Here is a 17672-nt window from a genome sequence, read left to right on the forward strand (position 1 = left end):
AGGTCTTCCTGTGTTTATTCTCCGTTCACCGAATTTGAGGTAGAAAACATTTTGTTGTTCTTTTCTCCACATGATCTCCCTGAAGGGTTTATATGCTTGTCACCAGCAACTACAGTTTCTCTGAATTGTTTTCAAGCCCCAGTGGACAAGTATGATAAAAGAAAAAGAAAAGGAAGGTAAATATATTTATCAACTATTTATAACTCATGTGCTGTTTACACAAGCTCTTACAATTTCCAATGAATTCTCCTGCTCCTTAAGGCTATCCTGGTGAGCCATCCCTGCAGGTAGGTTATATATATATATATATTATTTTATATATATAAAATAATATGAAATACATATTATATATAAAATAATATATATATTATATATTATATAAAATATGTTATATATTTTATGTATTATATATTTTACATATATATATACGCACATATATACCATTTTTGCTATTGAGGAATCTTTTTTTTGTTAAACTGAGAAGTCACATATACTTGCGTGTCTGGAAATACATCTGTAATAACTGACCCTACCCTTCGTTGCCTTCAATTGTAAAATCATATTTGTTAATGGATTTCACTTTGCAAGTCTCAAGCTTTTACATAGACATATTGCTTTTTTCAGCTCACCACAAAGCCTATAGAGATAGGAACCTATTGCTTTAATTACAGCAGAGAGATAATCTTTACCTCTCTGAGGCATAGTCCAGGTAACAGACGCCTGGAGTCTGCTTACCACTAAAGACTTTGTGACCTTGGGCAATGTACTTAACCTCTCTACGCCTTATTTTTCTCTTGTGAAAAATGAACATGGGACTAATACATAATTGAATACATGAATGGATAGATCTACTATTTTCTTTTGTGTTTTCCTTCGAGGTGTGTGTGTGTGTGTGTGTGTGTGTGTATAGTTTATGTATTTAAAATTGTTTTTAATGTTATAATAATATGCCACTCTTAGCTTGCTCATTTATAATTAGGAAAATGACATTTCCCCACACTATTGAAGGCATATTTTAAAAATCTTTGTTTAAATAGCCCTTTTCTTTTGAGTTATGTTTTGAGAATACTGAGTCTCTTTTTGTTAATGTTTTAAGCCTTTATTTTAGGTTCAGGGGTACATGTGCAGGTTTGTTATATAGGTAAACTGCATCACAGGAGTTTGTTTTACAGGTTATTTCATCACCCAGGTTATAAGGACAGTACCCAATAGGTATTTTTTTTTCTGATCTTCTCCCTCCTCCCACCCTCCGCTCAGAAAAAGGCCCAAGCGTCTGTGGTTCCGTTTTTTCTGTCCATCTATTCTTGTTGTTTAGCTCCCACTTATAAGTGAGAACATGTGGTATTTGGTTTTCTGTTTCTGCGTTAGTTTGCTAAGGATGATGGCCTTCGGCTCCATCCACGTTGCTTTAGAGGACATGATCTCATTATTTTATGGCTGCGTAATACTCCATGGTTTGTGTGTGTGTGTGTGTGTATACATATATATATACACACACACACATATATATGTATATGTGTATATATATACATATATACATACATGTATAAAGAAAATGTGATATATGATAAAGAAAATGTGATATATATACACATTCTTTTATATATGTATATATATGATATATATATACATATTCTTTTGTATATATACTCAATAATGGGATTGCTAGGTCAAACGGCAATTCTCTTTTCAGCTCTTTGAGGAATCTTCATAATGGCTGAACTAACTTACATTTCCACCAGCAGGGTATAAGGATTTTCTTCTCTCCACAACCTCACCAGCACCTGTTATTTTTTGACTTTTTAATAATAGTCATTCTGATTATTGTGAGATGGTATCTCATTGTGGTTTTGATTTGCATTCTCTAATGATTAGTGATATTGAGCATTGTTTCATATTCTTGTTGACTGTATGTATGTCTTCTTTTGAACAGTGTCTGTTCAAGTCCTTTGCCTAGTTTTTAATGGGGTTGTTTAGTATTTTTTTTGTAAATTTAAGTTCGTTATAGATTCTGGATATTATGCCTTTGTCAGATATTATGCCTTTGTCAAATATTTTATCCCATTCTCTAGGTTGTCTGTTTATTCTGTTGATAGTTTCTTTTCACACAGAGGCTCTTTAGTTTAATTAGGTTCCCATTTCTCAATTTTTGTTTCTATTGCAATTGTTTTTGGCTTCTTCATCCTGAAATCTTTGCCAGGTCCTATGTTTAGAATGGTATTTCCTAGCCTATCTTCCAAGGTTTTTAAATAGTTTTAGGTTTAATATTTAAGTCTTTAATCCATCTTGAGTTGATTTTTGTATATGGCTTCAGGAAGGGGTCCAGTTTCAATCTTCTGCATATGGCTAGGCAGTTATTCCAGGACCATTTATTAAATAGGGAGTCTTTTCCCCTTTGCTTGTCATGTTGTTTTGTAGTAGTAGTAACTGGTGGTAAGTATGCAGCATTATTTCTGGGCTCTCTATTCTATTTTATTGGTCTAAGTGTCTGCTTTTGTACCAGTACCATGCTGCTGTGGTTACTGTAGCCTTGTAGTATAGTTAGAAATTGGGTAATGTGATGCCTCCAGCTTTGTTCTTTCTGCTTAGGATTGCCTTGGCTATTTAGGCTCTTTTTCTTTTTTGGTTCCATGTAAATTTTAAAATAGTTTTTTTTTTCTAAGTCTGTGAAAAATATGATTAGTGGTTTGATAGAAATAGCATTGAGTCTATAAATTGCTTTGCACAATGCAGTAGTCAGGGTTCTCTAGAGGGACGAAATGAATAGGTCAGATGTGTATATGAAAGGGAGTTTATTAAAAATAACTGACTCACATGATCACTAGGTGAAGTCCCACAACAGGCCATCTGCAAACTGAGGAGCAAGGAAACCAGCAGTGGCTCAGTCCAAGTCCAGAAACCTCAAAAGTAGGGAAACCAACTTTGTAGCCTTCAGTCTGTGGCCAAAGGCCTGAGAGCCCCTGACAAGTTACTGGTGTAAGTCCAAGAGTAAAAAAGCTGAAAAACTTAGAGTCTGATGTTCAAGGGCAGGAAGCATCCAGCACAGGAGAAAGATGAAGGCCAGAAGACTCAGCAAGTCAGCTTCTTCCACCTTCTTCTGCCTGCTTTATCTAGCCACGCTGGCAGCAGAGTGGATGGTGCCCACCCACATTGTGGATGGGTATTCCTGAGGGTGGGTCTTCCTCTCCCAGTACACTGACTCAAATGTTAATTTCTTCTGGTAACACCCAGAAACACCCAGATACACCCGGAAACAATATTTTTTGCATCCTTCAATCCAATCAAGTTGACACTTATCCATCGTGGGCAATATGGCCATTTTAATGATATTGATTCTTCCTATCCATGACCATGGAATGTTTTCCATTTTTTGTGTCATATTTAATTTCTTTCAGCAGCGATTTGTAATTCTTGTTGTAGAGATCTTTCACCTTCCTGGTTAGGTGTATTCCTGGGAATTTTATTCTTTTTGTGGCAATTCTGAATGGGATTGTGTTCCTAATTTGACTCTCAGCCTGGATGTTGTTGGTGTATAGGAATACTACTGATTTTTGTACATTGATTTTGTATCTTGAAACTTTGCTGAAGTTGTTTATCAGATCAAGGAGCTTTTGGACAGAGACGTTGGGGTTCTCTAAATATAGAATCATGTTATCCGCAAATAGGGACAGCTTGAATTCTTCTCTTCCTATTTGGATACATTTTATTTTATCCTTCTACCTGATTGCTCCAGCCAGGACCTCCAGTACTATGTTGAATAGGAATGGCTTGGAAATTTTTTAAATGCAAAAAGGAAAAGACATATATCTATACTTGCATAACCATTGAACACTTTCACCTTGGCATGTTTACTTCCAGAGACAGTTTTCCAAAGAAACAAAAACTTTCAGACCAGGTATAGTGGCTTATGCCTGTAATTTCAGCACTTTAGGAGGCTGAGGCAGGAGGATTGCTTGAGCCCAGAAGTTCAAGACAAACTTGGGCAACATAGTAGATGACATCTCTAAAACAAAATAAATAAATTTGCCAAGCATGGTGGCGTGCGCCTGTAATCTCAGCTACTCAGGAGAGTGACATGGGAGGATCACTTGAGCCTGGGAGGTCGAGGCTGCAGTGAGCCATGATTATACCATTGCACTCCAGCCTGGGCAACAGAGAGACATTGTGTCTAAATAAATAAATACATACATGTTCATGTTTTTATTCAAGGGCATAATTGATGTAGTCCCTGCTGAAAAAGATAAGAATGATTAGAACATCTCTCATAGCACATTTACCTTCTCATTCCTCCTCTCATTTGCCCACCTTTGGATCTTTAGTATCTAAAGTATTTGTTTCACCCTGTTCAGGTTTATAATGATGGAATTCTTTTCAGTAACCATTATTTCCATTGTGTTTACTTTTATTTCTATATATAACCATATTCAAAACATACCACCAATTATTTTACTACAATGCCTAACTGGGGGGCTGATGTTCTTAATTGCTTAGATTTTGTTGTTAGGTTTATTCTAGAAAGTGCTATATTTCCTGAGCACTTTTCATAACTGACAAAGTGGATTTGTATATAAAAGATTCTGTATAATATTCTTGGGTGACATTACTCCATTGTATTCCGATATTGGATATTATCATATGGAAATCTGATTCCCTTTCACTTCTTGTAGATGTGTTTTGATTTTGGTTTTTCTTTCTGGATCTTCAAATAATTTACTCTTCATCTTATATCTTATATATCTTTACTCCTCATCTTGTATCTTAAATAAGATATATCTCTATCTTTTGAGATTTATGTACTCAGTTTCCTGGAAACACAGTCTTTCAATCTGAAAATTTATTTTCCCAGAAAAGTATCCTATTCTTTAACTTTGAGTATATATTCTGTCCCATTTGTGGGCTTATGGCATCAGGAATGCCAGTTATTTTAATACTGCATCATCTTTCTTTGTACTCTATTTTTTTGTACAAACTCAGCCCTAATTACTTTAATTCCTTCACCCTTCTCATTTACATTCACTCTGATGATATCGAGTCTGATATATGTTGGTAATTTGATATTTGGTGGCATCTATTATGAGACTTGTACTTTCTAATTTATGTGTTAGTTATATAATGATGTTGTTTTGGTCCTTGATTCATTTTCTTAGGTCCACTAACTCCCCTTTCATTTAATTCTGTTGTTTTATCCTCCAGTCTTTGACCTCTAGCTTTATTGAATTTATTTTCATTTTAAATGAATCCATTGTGTGAAGCAACTTGAAAAATTTCTTTGTGTCTCTACCCTATATTTTCTTCTGGATTAAGTGCTTTGTTTCTTAAATTAAATCTCTCTCTTCTCTTCCTCCCTCCCCATCCCCCTTTTTCTTTCACTCTTTTGCATTATTGTTGGCTGTATTATGTTTCTATGTTTACTATGCTTGTCTTTTATCTTGATCATGTGGGAGTGGCACTGTCCAGACATTCTACTTGCTCTAATGTAGTATAGGTTACTTCTAGACTTACTTGCCATCCTTCTTGGGATCCCTTAAGCTCCAGTTTGAAGTCTGGATGTTTCACATTTTGTGTACTTTTAAATAACCAGGCATGGTAGGGGGATGAATTTAGTTGAAGCAGCATTCAAACTCATTTAGGATACCTAGCTTTGCTGGCTAGTACTGTCTCCTACTCTTGTTTGTGGGAGAAGGGGCTGTTCTCAAGTTTCCAATTAGCTGTTCATTTCATTGATGGTCCACAAGCCTTACCTTACTCAAACCAACCTCCGTCCCCTGTGTGTCTCCTCAACAGTAATTGCAACTTCTTCTCAATCAGAAAAGGAAATGCCAGGCACGATGGCTCATGCCTAATCCCAGCACTTTGGGAGGCTGAGGTGCGAAGATCACTTGAGGTCAGGAGTCTGAGACCAGCTCGGCCAATGTGGCAAAACCATGTCTCCACTAAAAATACAAAAATTAGTAGAGCGTGATGGTGTGCACCTGTAATCCCAGCTACTCGGGAGGCTGAGGCAGGAGAAGCACTTGAACCTGGGAGGTGGAGGTTGTAGTGAGCCGAGATCGAACCACTGCACTCCAGCCTGGGAAACAGAGCAAGACTCCATCTCAAACAAAATCAAAAACAAACAAACAAACAAAACAAAACAACAGAAAAGAAAAGGAAAACTTGGGGCTATTCATAATTTTGCATTCATTGATGTTCGGCGGTGTTAGTGAGAATTCTTAGACTTTCCCCCAAATTTCAGGAAAATTTCTGGGGTTTAAGGAAAGATAAGAAAGTAAATCCTTTTTCTGTTTTATTCCAGAAACACTTGTTTTGATTTTGTTGTTGTTATTTGCTATTGCTATGCTTTCTTTTCATTCTTTGACTGCTGTGGGTGATTTTTATGTGTCGATGTATATACTAGGATTTACTTTTCTATTTCATTAGGAATTAAGAGAGGGAAATTAAGTTATGTGTTATAATCTACCATTCCCTCATAGAAAATCTACTAATAAGAAATGAGAAAAACAAATTTTCTATTGTGTTTTAGTGTACTTCTGTAATGCGGTTAAAAATACAGAGAAATAGTTCTCATGCATGACAGAAACATTTATTCTACACTTTTAGAATAGCCACATCTTTTCCTCTCAAATACCAACAGGGAATACTAGAAAATATTTGACTGAGGAAAAATAATAGCTCTCAAATTTCTGTCAGTATGCATTGTTTGGGAACAGGATAATTTATTTTAGATATTTATTATTTGTGGCATCAAACAACACACGTGATTTAACACTTACATCTTGTTTTCCTTAATATGGTCTCATTTAGTTCACAGCTAAAACAGAAAATTGGACAAAGAAAGACGTTTATCAATTGTATATGTATGGATATATATTTGTGTGAGTCTATGTGTGTGCAGGACACTTTATTCTGTGTGATCATATATTTTATACAGAAGAAGAGTGGTCCCTCAGTATTTGTGGGGGATAGGATCTAGGTCTAGGATCTCCTGCAGATATCATAATCTGTGAATGCTCAAATTCCTGATATATAATGTTGTAATATTTGCATATAACCTATGCAAATCCTCCCATATATTTTAAATCATCTCTAGATTACTCATACTTAATGCAGTGTAAATGCTGTGTAAATAGTTATTAAGCTGCATTTACATATTTTATTTTTTATAGTTGTATTGTTATTTTTTTATCTGCAGTCGGTTGAATCCTTGACTGTAGAACCCACAGATATATATGAAGGACCAGCTATATAAAATCTTAATTCTCATTAGAGAATGTATAAAATTATCTCATATGAGAATATATAGAAATATAAATACGTGTGTATATGTAGGCTCACACACACACTCAAGCTTAATTGTTGGAGAGTTTCCAATAACTATCAAAAACCATCACTAGCACATGAATTATTTCCAGCCACTATATTAACAAAAGCATAGCAATAATGTCAGTAAGTATATAGAATTTGGACGCAGAGATAATCCTCCCATTATTATTATCGCTGGCTTGAACCTCACAAAATTGTGCTCTCAGTTTGATCCTAGGCTCCACAATTAGAGAGATGGAAAGCTTAGTCTGGATTTAGAAAGAAGCAACTCTGATTACAGGAAGAGCTGGAACTAAGGAAGGGTAATGGGATTATTTGTCTGGCTAAAGACAATTGTGTGGAGAGATCTAGAATCGTTTCCTAGCATATATGAAGGACACTAAATGTTCTTCATTCCCATAGCACATACAGCTGAATTTTTAGATAGAAGTGTTTCTCAGCAAATTGTGCTCACAAGAAGTATACTATTAGGGTGTGAAAATGAAATTCAAAGGTCTAACATTTTATTTCTCTAGGATTATTAAAATATTGTCATTGCCAGTGATAGCAGAACAGCTTACTATTTGTCCTAATATCCTATAGATGCAATTGGTATTAACTTTAGAATAAAAGAATCCCCTTATATCTTAAATGTTGTTCCCTGCTTAGATTTTCCAAAGCGATTACTCATCTGCAGCCAGAAGATGACTGATTGCCAAGGGATTTGCCTTTGAGGACTGAACTACACTTATGCCTGGTCATCTATAAATATTTATTAAGCACCTATCCCATGCTTGGCCTTGGGGACACAAAGATAAATAAGACAATCCATGTTCTTAAGGCGTTAGTAGCTTAGTGAATTCATATCCAGATTGATGCCACAATGGGATGAATTGCTGTAGAACCAACTGCTTTTCTGTCATGTAGTTTTCAGTAATAATATATTTACTTTCATTTGAGAAAACATGTATAAAAGTAAATATCCCACTTGGGCTTACACCTGTGTCAGGAAAAAAGTTAATACATATTCCAGAAATTGTCAGAGCACCCAAGCACATTCCCCTCATCATGGAAATAATCACTGTCAGATGAGATTGAAACATCTTTTGGAATAGAAAATGCTTAGAATGAAATCCATACCTTGAAATCCATTTTTCTAGTACAGTAGAAGTGCCATTCATTATTAATAGAATGTAACTTAAGTATGCTTTTATTTCCAACGTGTAATACATTCTACTCTCTTAAGGCTAGAAACCAACTTAACCTAAATGTTTAGACAGTATAGTCAGGTATGTGTGAGAGACACTCGTATGGAGAATCAAATGCAAATCTCAACAACCAATCCTATGAGAGAGTACGGATATGTAGGTAGGAGAAAGTAAACTAGAGAGAAATATTAAGCAGATGTCAACTCACTTGTCACGTAAGAAAAGGCCGGGAGAGAAGCTCTGAATAGGACAGAAGATGCATCATCACAGCACCTTCCTTAAAAAAGAGGGGAAGGAAGGAGTATGCATTTAAAGATCAAGTTAGCCGAATACAAGTTACTTTGGCAACAAAAGTTGGTGCAGGAAGAATAGAAACTATCGGGTTGCATTTCTCATCTCACACTTGAGAAGTCTCTTAGAAATACTATTACCTAGAATGAGGATTTTGTTAAGGTATGTTTAACATGGAAGCTTGTATTTATAAAGAATATTTTTCCTCTTAGGTGTATTAGTCCATTCTCACACTGCTATAAAGGTACTACCTGAGACTGAGTAATTTATAAAGAAAAGAGATTTAATTGACTCAGTTCTGCATGGCTGGGGAAGCCTTTGGAAACTCACAATCACGGCGGAAGGCAAAGGGGAAGTTAGATACATGTCTTCACAAAGCGGCAGCAGACAGGAAGTGCCACACTTTAAAACCATCAGCTCTCCTGAGAACTCACTATCATGAGAACAGCATGGGGGAACTGCCCCTATGATCCAGTCATCTCCCACCAGATCCCTCTCTCAACACACAGGGATTACAATTCGAGATGAGATTTGGGTGGGCACACAGAGCTAAACCATACCAATATGTTATCTCCAAACCTGCATTCAATGCCAGATGGCTTCCTTCGTAGTAATCTGAATGTGGTTGCATGTGAAACAATGGCTCCTTAAAGTGAAATTATCTGTTTATACTATTTTGTTACTGCACTTGAAATAACCCATTTGTTTTGGATATAGAGGTAGCCCAATTTGGCAGCAAACTCATCCTAGACATTTGTTGTGATTAGTCTTTTCAAATATATGCATTCCAGAGAAGATTAATGGGCTTATTATGTCCAGTATTTCAACAAAAAATGAACAAATGAAGTCCAAAGGCACATGGCTCCAGGGAAACTAGCTGGCTTTCCACTGTTCTCAGGGCAGAATCACAGCCACTCAAAGATTATGGTTATTTTTTTTTCTCCTAATAAAATCTGTTCATCGATCTGGTTTTTTACTCAGTTTGTGTTGTTCAGTGACCAGAATGGTTTGTGCTGCCTATTGTTAATTTAAACCAACTGCATGGTTTTAAAAATGCATTCTTTGTCATTTCAAAGAGCTGTGGTAATTCTTTGGAATATAGTGTTTTCAAAGTTCAGATAATGCAGAGAATACTATATATATTACAGTGATATTTTAAAATTGACCCATATTTATTACATACCGAAGTAACTGGAAAAGAATAGCTAAGTAACTTCTAAAAGTAAAAAAAAAAAAAAAAAAAGCAAGTCTTCACCAATATGGGGTGTTGCTGAAAATACTTATGGGCATTTATTATGTGAAATAAAACCCATAATACTATTTAAGCTGTTGATGATGACTTTGTTTGGAGCTCAAATCACAGAAGAAATTTCATTGTACAGAATTCAAATGGGTAGTCATGGCATAGAAACGTTTAAAAAGAAAAACAGATAAATTTAAAGAAAACTTTTACCCAAATTTAAGGTTTGCCTGTACAACTCTTTACAATTGCAGTCTGGAAGTCTCCCTTATGTATTATACCTTTCTAAATATGACAAACACTTTTAAAAAACAGAATTATATTTTTTCTACATTTCTATCACTTATTAGTTTTGGTTGGGATTCCTTGTCTCAGCCCCACATAAAAATGATTCTTTATGTATATACTAGAAGTACTTGCAAAGGTCCTAGGAAACCCAGATCTGATGGAAATGTGGACAATTTATTTCTAGCCATGGATTTTATTTTATTCCAGAGAAGGAAAGTACAATTGAAATCAATATCTTGCCTGAAATTCTTGGAACATCGTACATGTGTATTAAGCTTTTCTCTGAAATGGACTAATACTATGTAAATGGAACAATTTGATAAACTTAAAAATTCATGGTACTTTTATTAGTCATTAGGAAATTGCTGCCAACCAAAAAGCCTAAAGTAGTGAAATGAGTCCTTCCACAGAAGTGGGAGAAAGCGTAATGTGCAAAGGGATTTAAAAAACAAACAAACATATGCTTCAGGATCCATCTTTAAGAACCTTAATCTGGTTGGTAAATAGTGATATATGTGAAAGATAACTTATATAATAAGTAGTGTAAAAATTGACCACAGAGATAGACCACTGCAAGAAGCAGAAGAAAGCTACTCTCAGCTTCATGGAACGTTGTGGAAAAGGGATATGTGAGCTGCCTCTTGGAGAATAAATAAAACATATAATATCTGAGGAATGCAATTCTAGACAGAAATCCATGGCCAGAAATATGCTGAAGAAATATATCCATGGCCATTGATGAATCATATTCACTCTTTAGTCAGTTTTTCTATCTGTAAAATAAAGCAATTATATTAAATCATCCTAAAGAGCCATTTTAACTATTATATCCTGTTTTAATAGCAAGTAGAATTAGTTTAAGTAGATTAAATGATTTCTACAGAAAAGGAATGAAAAAAATTAGATTTGAGCAGGGAAGTTTTTAACCTCTGAGTTATTAAATATAAAGTTACAAGCTTGGTCTTTATTCTGTGGACATTGAAAGCTCATTGACAACATTTTGAGAACAGAAGTGGTATAATGAAAGTTTTCTCATAATTTTTTAAAATGGTACTTCCCATTACCCTTTAATTAGAGATGACTTTATCAATTTGTGTTGAGAATATAGGACTCCAGAGCTGTGAATAGTATAATGTGATTATACTTTGATCCTAAATTCTAGGAAGCAATCCCAAAATGGGACAAATAGATCCTAGATCCTAGTCTGATCATCACTGAGAAAAAAAACAGAGATCAAAAAAGAAGGGAAAATTGGGTAAACTTTATTTGTCTGCTGCCTTGCAGAATAGTGTAATCATCAAAAATATATTCAGTTACATATTGATTTCATGTTAGCGTGATAGAGCCACTTCCACTGAGAAGTCACATACTAGTGTCAAGATAAAGCACATGCACAAATAAATACAGTGCAGAAGAAACCAAGTCTTAAAATAAATACCACAGGGTTTCCAAAAGGAAAGAAAATTTTTCAAGAAAAAATCAGGACATCCTTCTTGGAGAAGTAGCCTCATGAAGGATGGGTAGGGTGTCTGTATTAGTCCATTCTCATGCTGCTGATAAATACATACCTGAGACTGGGCAATTTATAAAGGAAAGAGGTTTAATTGACTCACAGTTCAGCATGGCTGGGGAGGCCTCAGGAAACTTACAGTCTTGGTGGAAGGGGAAGCAAACATGTCTTTCTTCACATGGTGGCAGCAAGGAGAAGTGTCGAGCCAAAGGGGGAAAAGCCTCTTATAAAACCATCAGATCTTGTGAGAACTCACTCACTGTCATGAGAACAGCACGAGGGTAACCGTCTCCATGATTAAATTACCTCCTACTGGGTCCCTCCCATGACATGTGAAGATTATGGGAACTATAATTCAAGATGAGATTTGGGTGGAGACATAGCCAAACTGTATCAGTGTATGTATTATAGAGTGAAACAGTAAACATTTCAGGATGAGAAAATAGAATTTACAAAGACTTAGAATTAGAAAAGGGTCATTTGTTTCATTGAGCCATGGGGTATATGTAAGTCACGTGTGGATGGTAAGTTTAAGAAGTAAGCAGTAATTTGGTCATGTATTATTTAAAAGAAAGGCAGAAGAGCTTTAACCTAATTCCTAATCCAACCCAAGCCTGTATGTTTAGACCTTTTTAAGACCCTCTCCCATGTTATGTAAGTATTTTAATTCCTTTTGCTCAGCGAACTTGGAAGATATGCTTTAATATTTCTGAAAAGTATTCTAAAATAATCAATACCCGTTATTTTCTCTAAATAGTCATGGTACCTCATTCTTCACTCTTTATTTTTTCTTATCATTAATTGACTTTTTTATGACAAGAAAATAATATTATTTTGTAGATATATCATTTCCATGGCATTATCCGAACTTCTTCTACTCATCTTCTACCAATATTGCCACAGCAAAGGATGAAAATATGCATTTTGTTGCTTGAGTTTTTTATTGGCATCAGTAGCAAATCTTTGTTGAGCACGTACTAAGGATGAGGCATTGTACTAGGCATTGAGATATGGAGAAAAATCCTTAGCCCTTGTCTTTATGGTATAGTCCACTGACGACTGATAGCACTGCCTAATAGACAGTATATTTCAGAAAACATGAGACTTAGACTCTTTTTTTTTTTTTTTTTTTTGAGACAGAGCCTTGCTCTGTCACCCAGGCTGGAGTGCAGTGGCACAATAGCGGCTCACTGCAAACTCTACCTCCCAGATTCCAGCGATTCTCATGCCTCAGCCTCCCAAATACCTGGGATTACAGGCATGTGCCACCACACCTGGCTTATTTTTGTTTGTTGCTGTTGTTGTTGTTGTTGTTGTTGTTGTTTAGTGGAGATGGGGTTTCACTATGTTGGCCAGGCTGGTCTCGAACTCCTGGCCTCTAGGCATCTGCCCACCTCTGCTTCCCAAAGTGTGGCTGAGCCACAGTACCTGGTTAGACTTAGACTCATTTCTGATTCACAATATTGCTGTTTGGTACTTCAACTCCCCATTTAAGTGAGAAAAGTTATTTTTTTTCCCTTGCCTGTTGTCTGATATACTGTGAAAGTTAGAGAATCTGAATAGAAATAAAGATATCAAGATAGCCAGAGAAGACAAGGTGTCCAATGTGATGATGGAAGCCTAAGAAATATGAGAAAATTACAAAATATAGATTGGAACTCACATATACATTTGTAATCAGGAAATAATTGTTGAGGCACCCCTGTGGTACTTAACGGTATTACAACTATAATTATACGGTTAAATCAGATTATTTTCCCCTTGGTTAATCAGAAATCACTCTATTTTATTAATCAATGTAAGAGAAGGTTTTAGGGATTCACTACGTGATCAGCTTTGCTTTATTTAGTTCCATTGAGAGATAATAAACAGGAAAATGAGTCCTACAACCCCAAGTTGGAAAAACAGTGAATCTGTGTGAAACTGTTAGAAAACAGCAATCACTTAAACTCGATCATTTGTTTTTTGAGAAATTCTATTACGTAAAGCACACTATTTTTTGACATTGAGAATATAGAAAACTACTCTAATTGGAGAATAAGGAAATAACAAAATTGAAAAAAAGCAAGAGGATACACACATACACATAAACAGACATACCACATTTATGTATTTAAGTATACTTACATACAATAATTATGTTTGCTACCAGTGATGTATTGTAGTATATTTTTGCATTTATTTATCGCAATTATGCACTGTTATTTGCAAACATTAACTGTCATTATTCTCAATTCTTATCTCGAGGTTATAGATGAGGATAGTAACAGAGGCACTCGTAGTGAGAGAAGGACTTGAGATTTAAACCCAGCCCAGTCTGGCTCCATTATTTGGGCTCTTGAAACTTCTCTTTTCTCTTCTTCAATATAAATTTGGTGTTCTCTTCTCTCCCTTTCTCTTCTCCCTCTATATTCCTAATCCTTTCTATTCCTACTCTCTCTTTCTGTGTGTGTGTGTGTGTGTGTGTGTTTGTATACATACGTAAACATATATATTTAAATTTTAGTCTCAACCCAGTCAATTGATTTCAAGTTCTAATGGATGTGACCCAAATTTTGAAAAACTCTAATGTAGACATAATGATTTCAGGAACAGTAAGGATGGATAGATTCAGGTAACTTTTATGGCACCAGGAAAGAAGAACTTAAATAATAAAGGGAAAGGAGGGTTAGAAAGGTGATTTTATTTAATGACTCTAATTGCTTATCACAATTATCTCTCAGGCTCTGGAAGTATTATTGCAGTATCTTTCTACTAGAAGTTTCAAGTGGCAAAAGAGACAGTTACAGCAAATCACTTTAGTACATAGGCAGGGAATCAGACTGTCTGGCTTCATAATTTACAAGCTGTGTAATTTGGGGAAAGTTATTTAAACACCTTGTACTTCAATCTCTTCATTTGTAAAGTGGGGATAATAGAACCTGCTTCAGGTAGTGGGAGTGAGAATAATAAATATAAAGGGCTTAGGATAATAAACTCTGCATTGTCAGCTCTCAATAAATGTTGGGCATTGGGTAGTAAATGAACCCTTGACCAAAGTCTTTGGGAAAACAGACAGCAGAATGGAACTGTTTCCATATATTCAACTAATACATCTGCACAGAGGTATTCAAGTAATATTTCTGACATCTTTTGGTTTATTGTCAGTGAATTTGACTAAGGAATCAAAAAGCCTTATACTAATATCATCAATAATTAATAAATAATTTTAGCCAAGTTGTTTAGAGGTCCAAATATTATTTAGTTACTAATCAGGGAAATAATAAAGAGAGAGATCATTAAGTAGGAAAAATCAGGACTTAAATCCTGAGAGTTTTTACCAGCTCTTTTATTTTTCTAGAAGGCAATGGCCATCAAAGATTGGACATTAACTTTGGTGTCAGGAGAAAGTTTTTCTGATGGCTGTTAGAAAGAGCAAAATACAGCAGCTACTTAGGCAAAAAATTAGCACTCATCACTCATTGAGCATGACAAAAATGACAAAAACACAGTCTACCTTTGGTAACAGCTACTAAAAATACATATCCATTTTCTATGTGAAACAGATCATGGCTGCTACTTCACTGTGAATTTAATCTGGCTTCTCAGTCAGTATAATATTTAAATATGATGTCACTCTTAAGTTTTCCCACAGAAGAGAATAAACATAAATTTTTAGAATTTCTTTCTCCTAGGCAAGGTTTTGAGGGCTAAGCCTGAGCTGATTCATTAGCAAAGATGTGTTATATTTGTAATTTTCATTCAATTGCAAATTTCCATCATAGAGTAACTAGTGTTATGATAATTAAGAAATGGAATTAAATTAGTATATCACATGCCATGCTGTGAAAATTATAATACAGTATAGTAATACACTACAATAGATAATTGCTAAGACAATAAGAATGTGGCCACAGTAAAGATGATATAGGCATTGTGTAGTTCCCTATCACCATAGCCAGTTTCAACAGAAAATGAGTCCATCACATTAATCCTAATGAAACTCTAGAATTACAGGACAACTGAACTTTCTTATGTTATCCTCTGGGTTGTCTCAGTTCCACCAGCTTCCCTTTCTTTACTTTATCAGAATAGTTTCCAAAGACTTATGTACTTTTCAGTGTGTAAGTCAATTGGATATATAACACATGGATATTCAGAATGTTTATTATGTATGTTTTTTTTTCCAAAAAGTGTTTCCTTTTTTCTTTCCTTGTGGCAGAACACCACTAACTGCAACTGTTTAACTGCATTTGGGGGAACAAAAGATTTGTTTTATAATAGTTCCTGTATAATAAGCTAAGAACTTAGGGAATGATTTGAATTACAAATATTTTCTATCCCAGAGCAGTGTTTTAAACTCAGTGAAGACCTCAGCAGCATGCAAGTTCACATCCCCACCCACTCACTCACTTTTTTTTTTTCCTGTCTTTGCAGTTCCGCCATGGTTTTTAAATCATCCTTCCAACCTCTATGCCTATGAAAGCATGGATATTGAGTTTGAATGTACAGTCTCTGGAAAGCCTGTGCCCACTGTGAATTGGATGAAGAATGGAGATGTGGTCATTCCTAGTGATTATTTTCAGATAGTGGTAATTATTTTGTTTCATATTTGTTTTATAATCCCATTCATTGTTTTCTATTTTTTTCACTTGTTTTTATTTCTTCAAAAAAAAAAGTTTCCTGTTGGAGATTTTTTGTGATGTGTTAAAAAAGTTATTCAAATAAAGCAAATGATTTTCTAGACATAAGAATATTCGAACTGAGAAAGAGTGATCAAAGAGTTCAGCCCCCTGGTTTTACAGACAAGACTTTAAAACATATAAACAAACAAAAATAAATGAAATACAGACAGCCTAAGTATTTCTGAGTAGTTTCACAGTTTCACTGCTGGTTTATCAAAGAGAGTTTAGAACCTAGTTCTAGACTTAAGTCAAGAATCCCTTACTTCTTTGACTTTTACCCATTTTAATACAGTTTTATAAGATATGATACTTATGATTATGGAAGTCTTCACTTGGTAATACAGACAGCTTTTTTTTCCTACCCTGCCCTGTAGGACCAGCTTATCCTACATGAGCCATTGAGAAAGGCAGTGGTGATATGGTGATGAGGACAGTGGGTGCTGGTGGCATTGGTGGCTGCAGTGATAGGCCATGAAGAACCAGAGTACACATTGCTCAATGCTTTGTAATTTCCAATACTGGAATGAATTGAAGCTAAGAGGAATAACTTTTATGGTTTACTATAAGTTTTAGTTCATTTTCTATCCCTATTGTGGGAGATAATAGGGATAATGGTACTCTATTCACTGAGTTGTTGCCCTGGTACACACGGAGTGCTCAATACCTTCCATTATTGTAGCTTTTGCTGTTACTGGCAGAATGCTTGTCTCATTTGCAAATGCTCTATGAAATCTCACTTATAGGTATAGGTTAGCATTGGAGGTTCTGATTTTAGGTATATGAATATATGAGAGCGATATAAAGTTCTTTTCAAATAGCAAAGAACTTGCAGCTAAAGAAGAGGGTTTTAGGCCTACTTATGTTTAAGATGCAGACATGACACTTTCAAAGAGCTGTAATCTAGCCAGGTCTCCTGGGCAGAATGAGAGTAGAGCATAGTCATCCTATGAGTCCAGACACAAGCTCTCTCCATCGTATTACAATGGCCTTTGTTGCAAAGTGCCTCTTCCACAATCAGTCGACTTTCAGAAACTTTCATAATATCTGTGTGCATGCATGTTGGCCTACTATAAAGGTTCTTAAGGAATACATCCATAAAGGACATTTTATCACTTTTATTACCACTTATTATTTTTCACTTTTAGTTGCATTTGTTTAATTGGTTAGAA

General features: G+C 35.3%; 1 protein-coding gene across 3 annotated transcripts in view; it reads left to right on the forward strand.

The window, feature by feature from the left end:
• The window catches only part of DCC (DCC netrin 1 receptor), a 1206401-nt gene that overhangs the window by 719296 nt on the left and 469433 nt on the right, over positions 1-17672 (forward strand). For all 3 annotated transcript variants that reach the window (XM_019014295.4, XM_019014296.4, XM_055367978.2), the window contains exon 6: positions 16256-16410. In XM_019014295.4, the coding sequence (XP_018869840.3) occupies positions 16256-16410 (155 nt within the window). The remainder of the gene's footprint in view (positions 1-16255; positions 16411-17672) is intronic.

The sequence above is a fragment of the Gorilla gorilla genome, chromosome 17 (genome assembly GCF_029281585.2).
Source record: "Gorilla gorilla gorilla isolate KB3781 chromosome 17, NHGRI_mGorGor1-v2.1_pri, whole genome shotgun sequence".
In the NCBI taxonomy this organism is placed as follows: domain Eukaryota; kingdom Metazoa; phylum Chordata; class Mammalia; order Primates; family Hominidae; genus Gorilla; species Gorilla gorilla.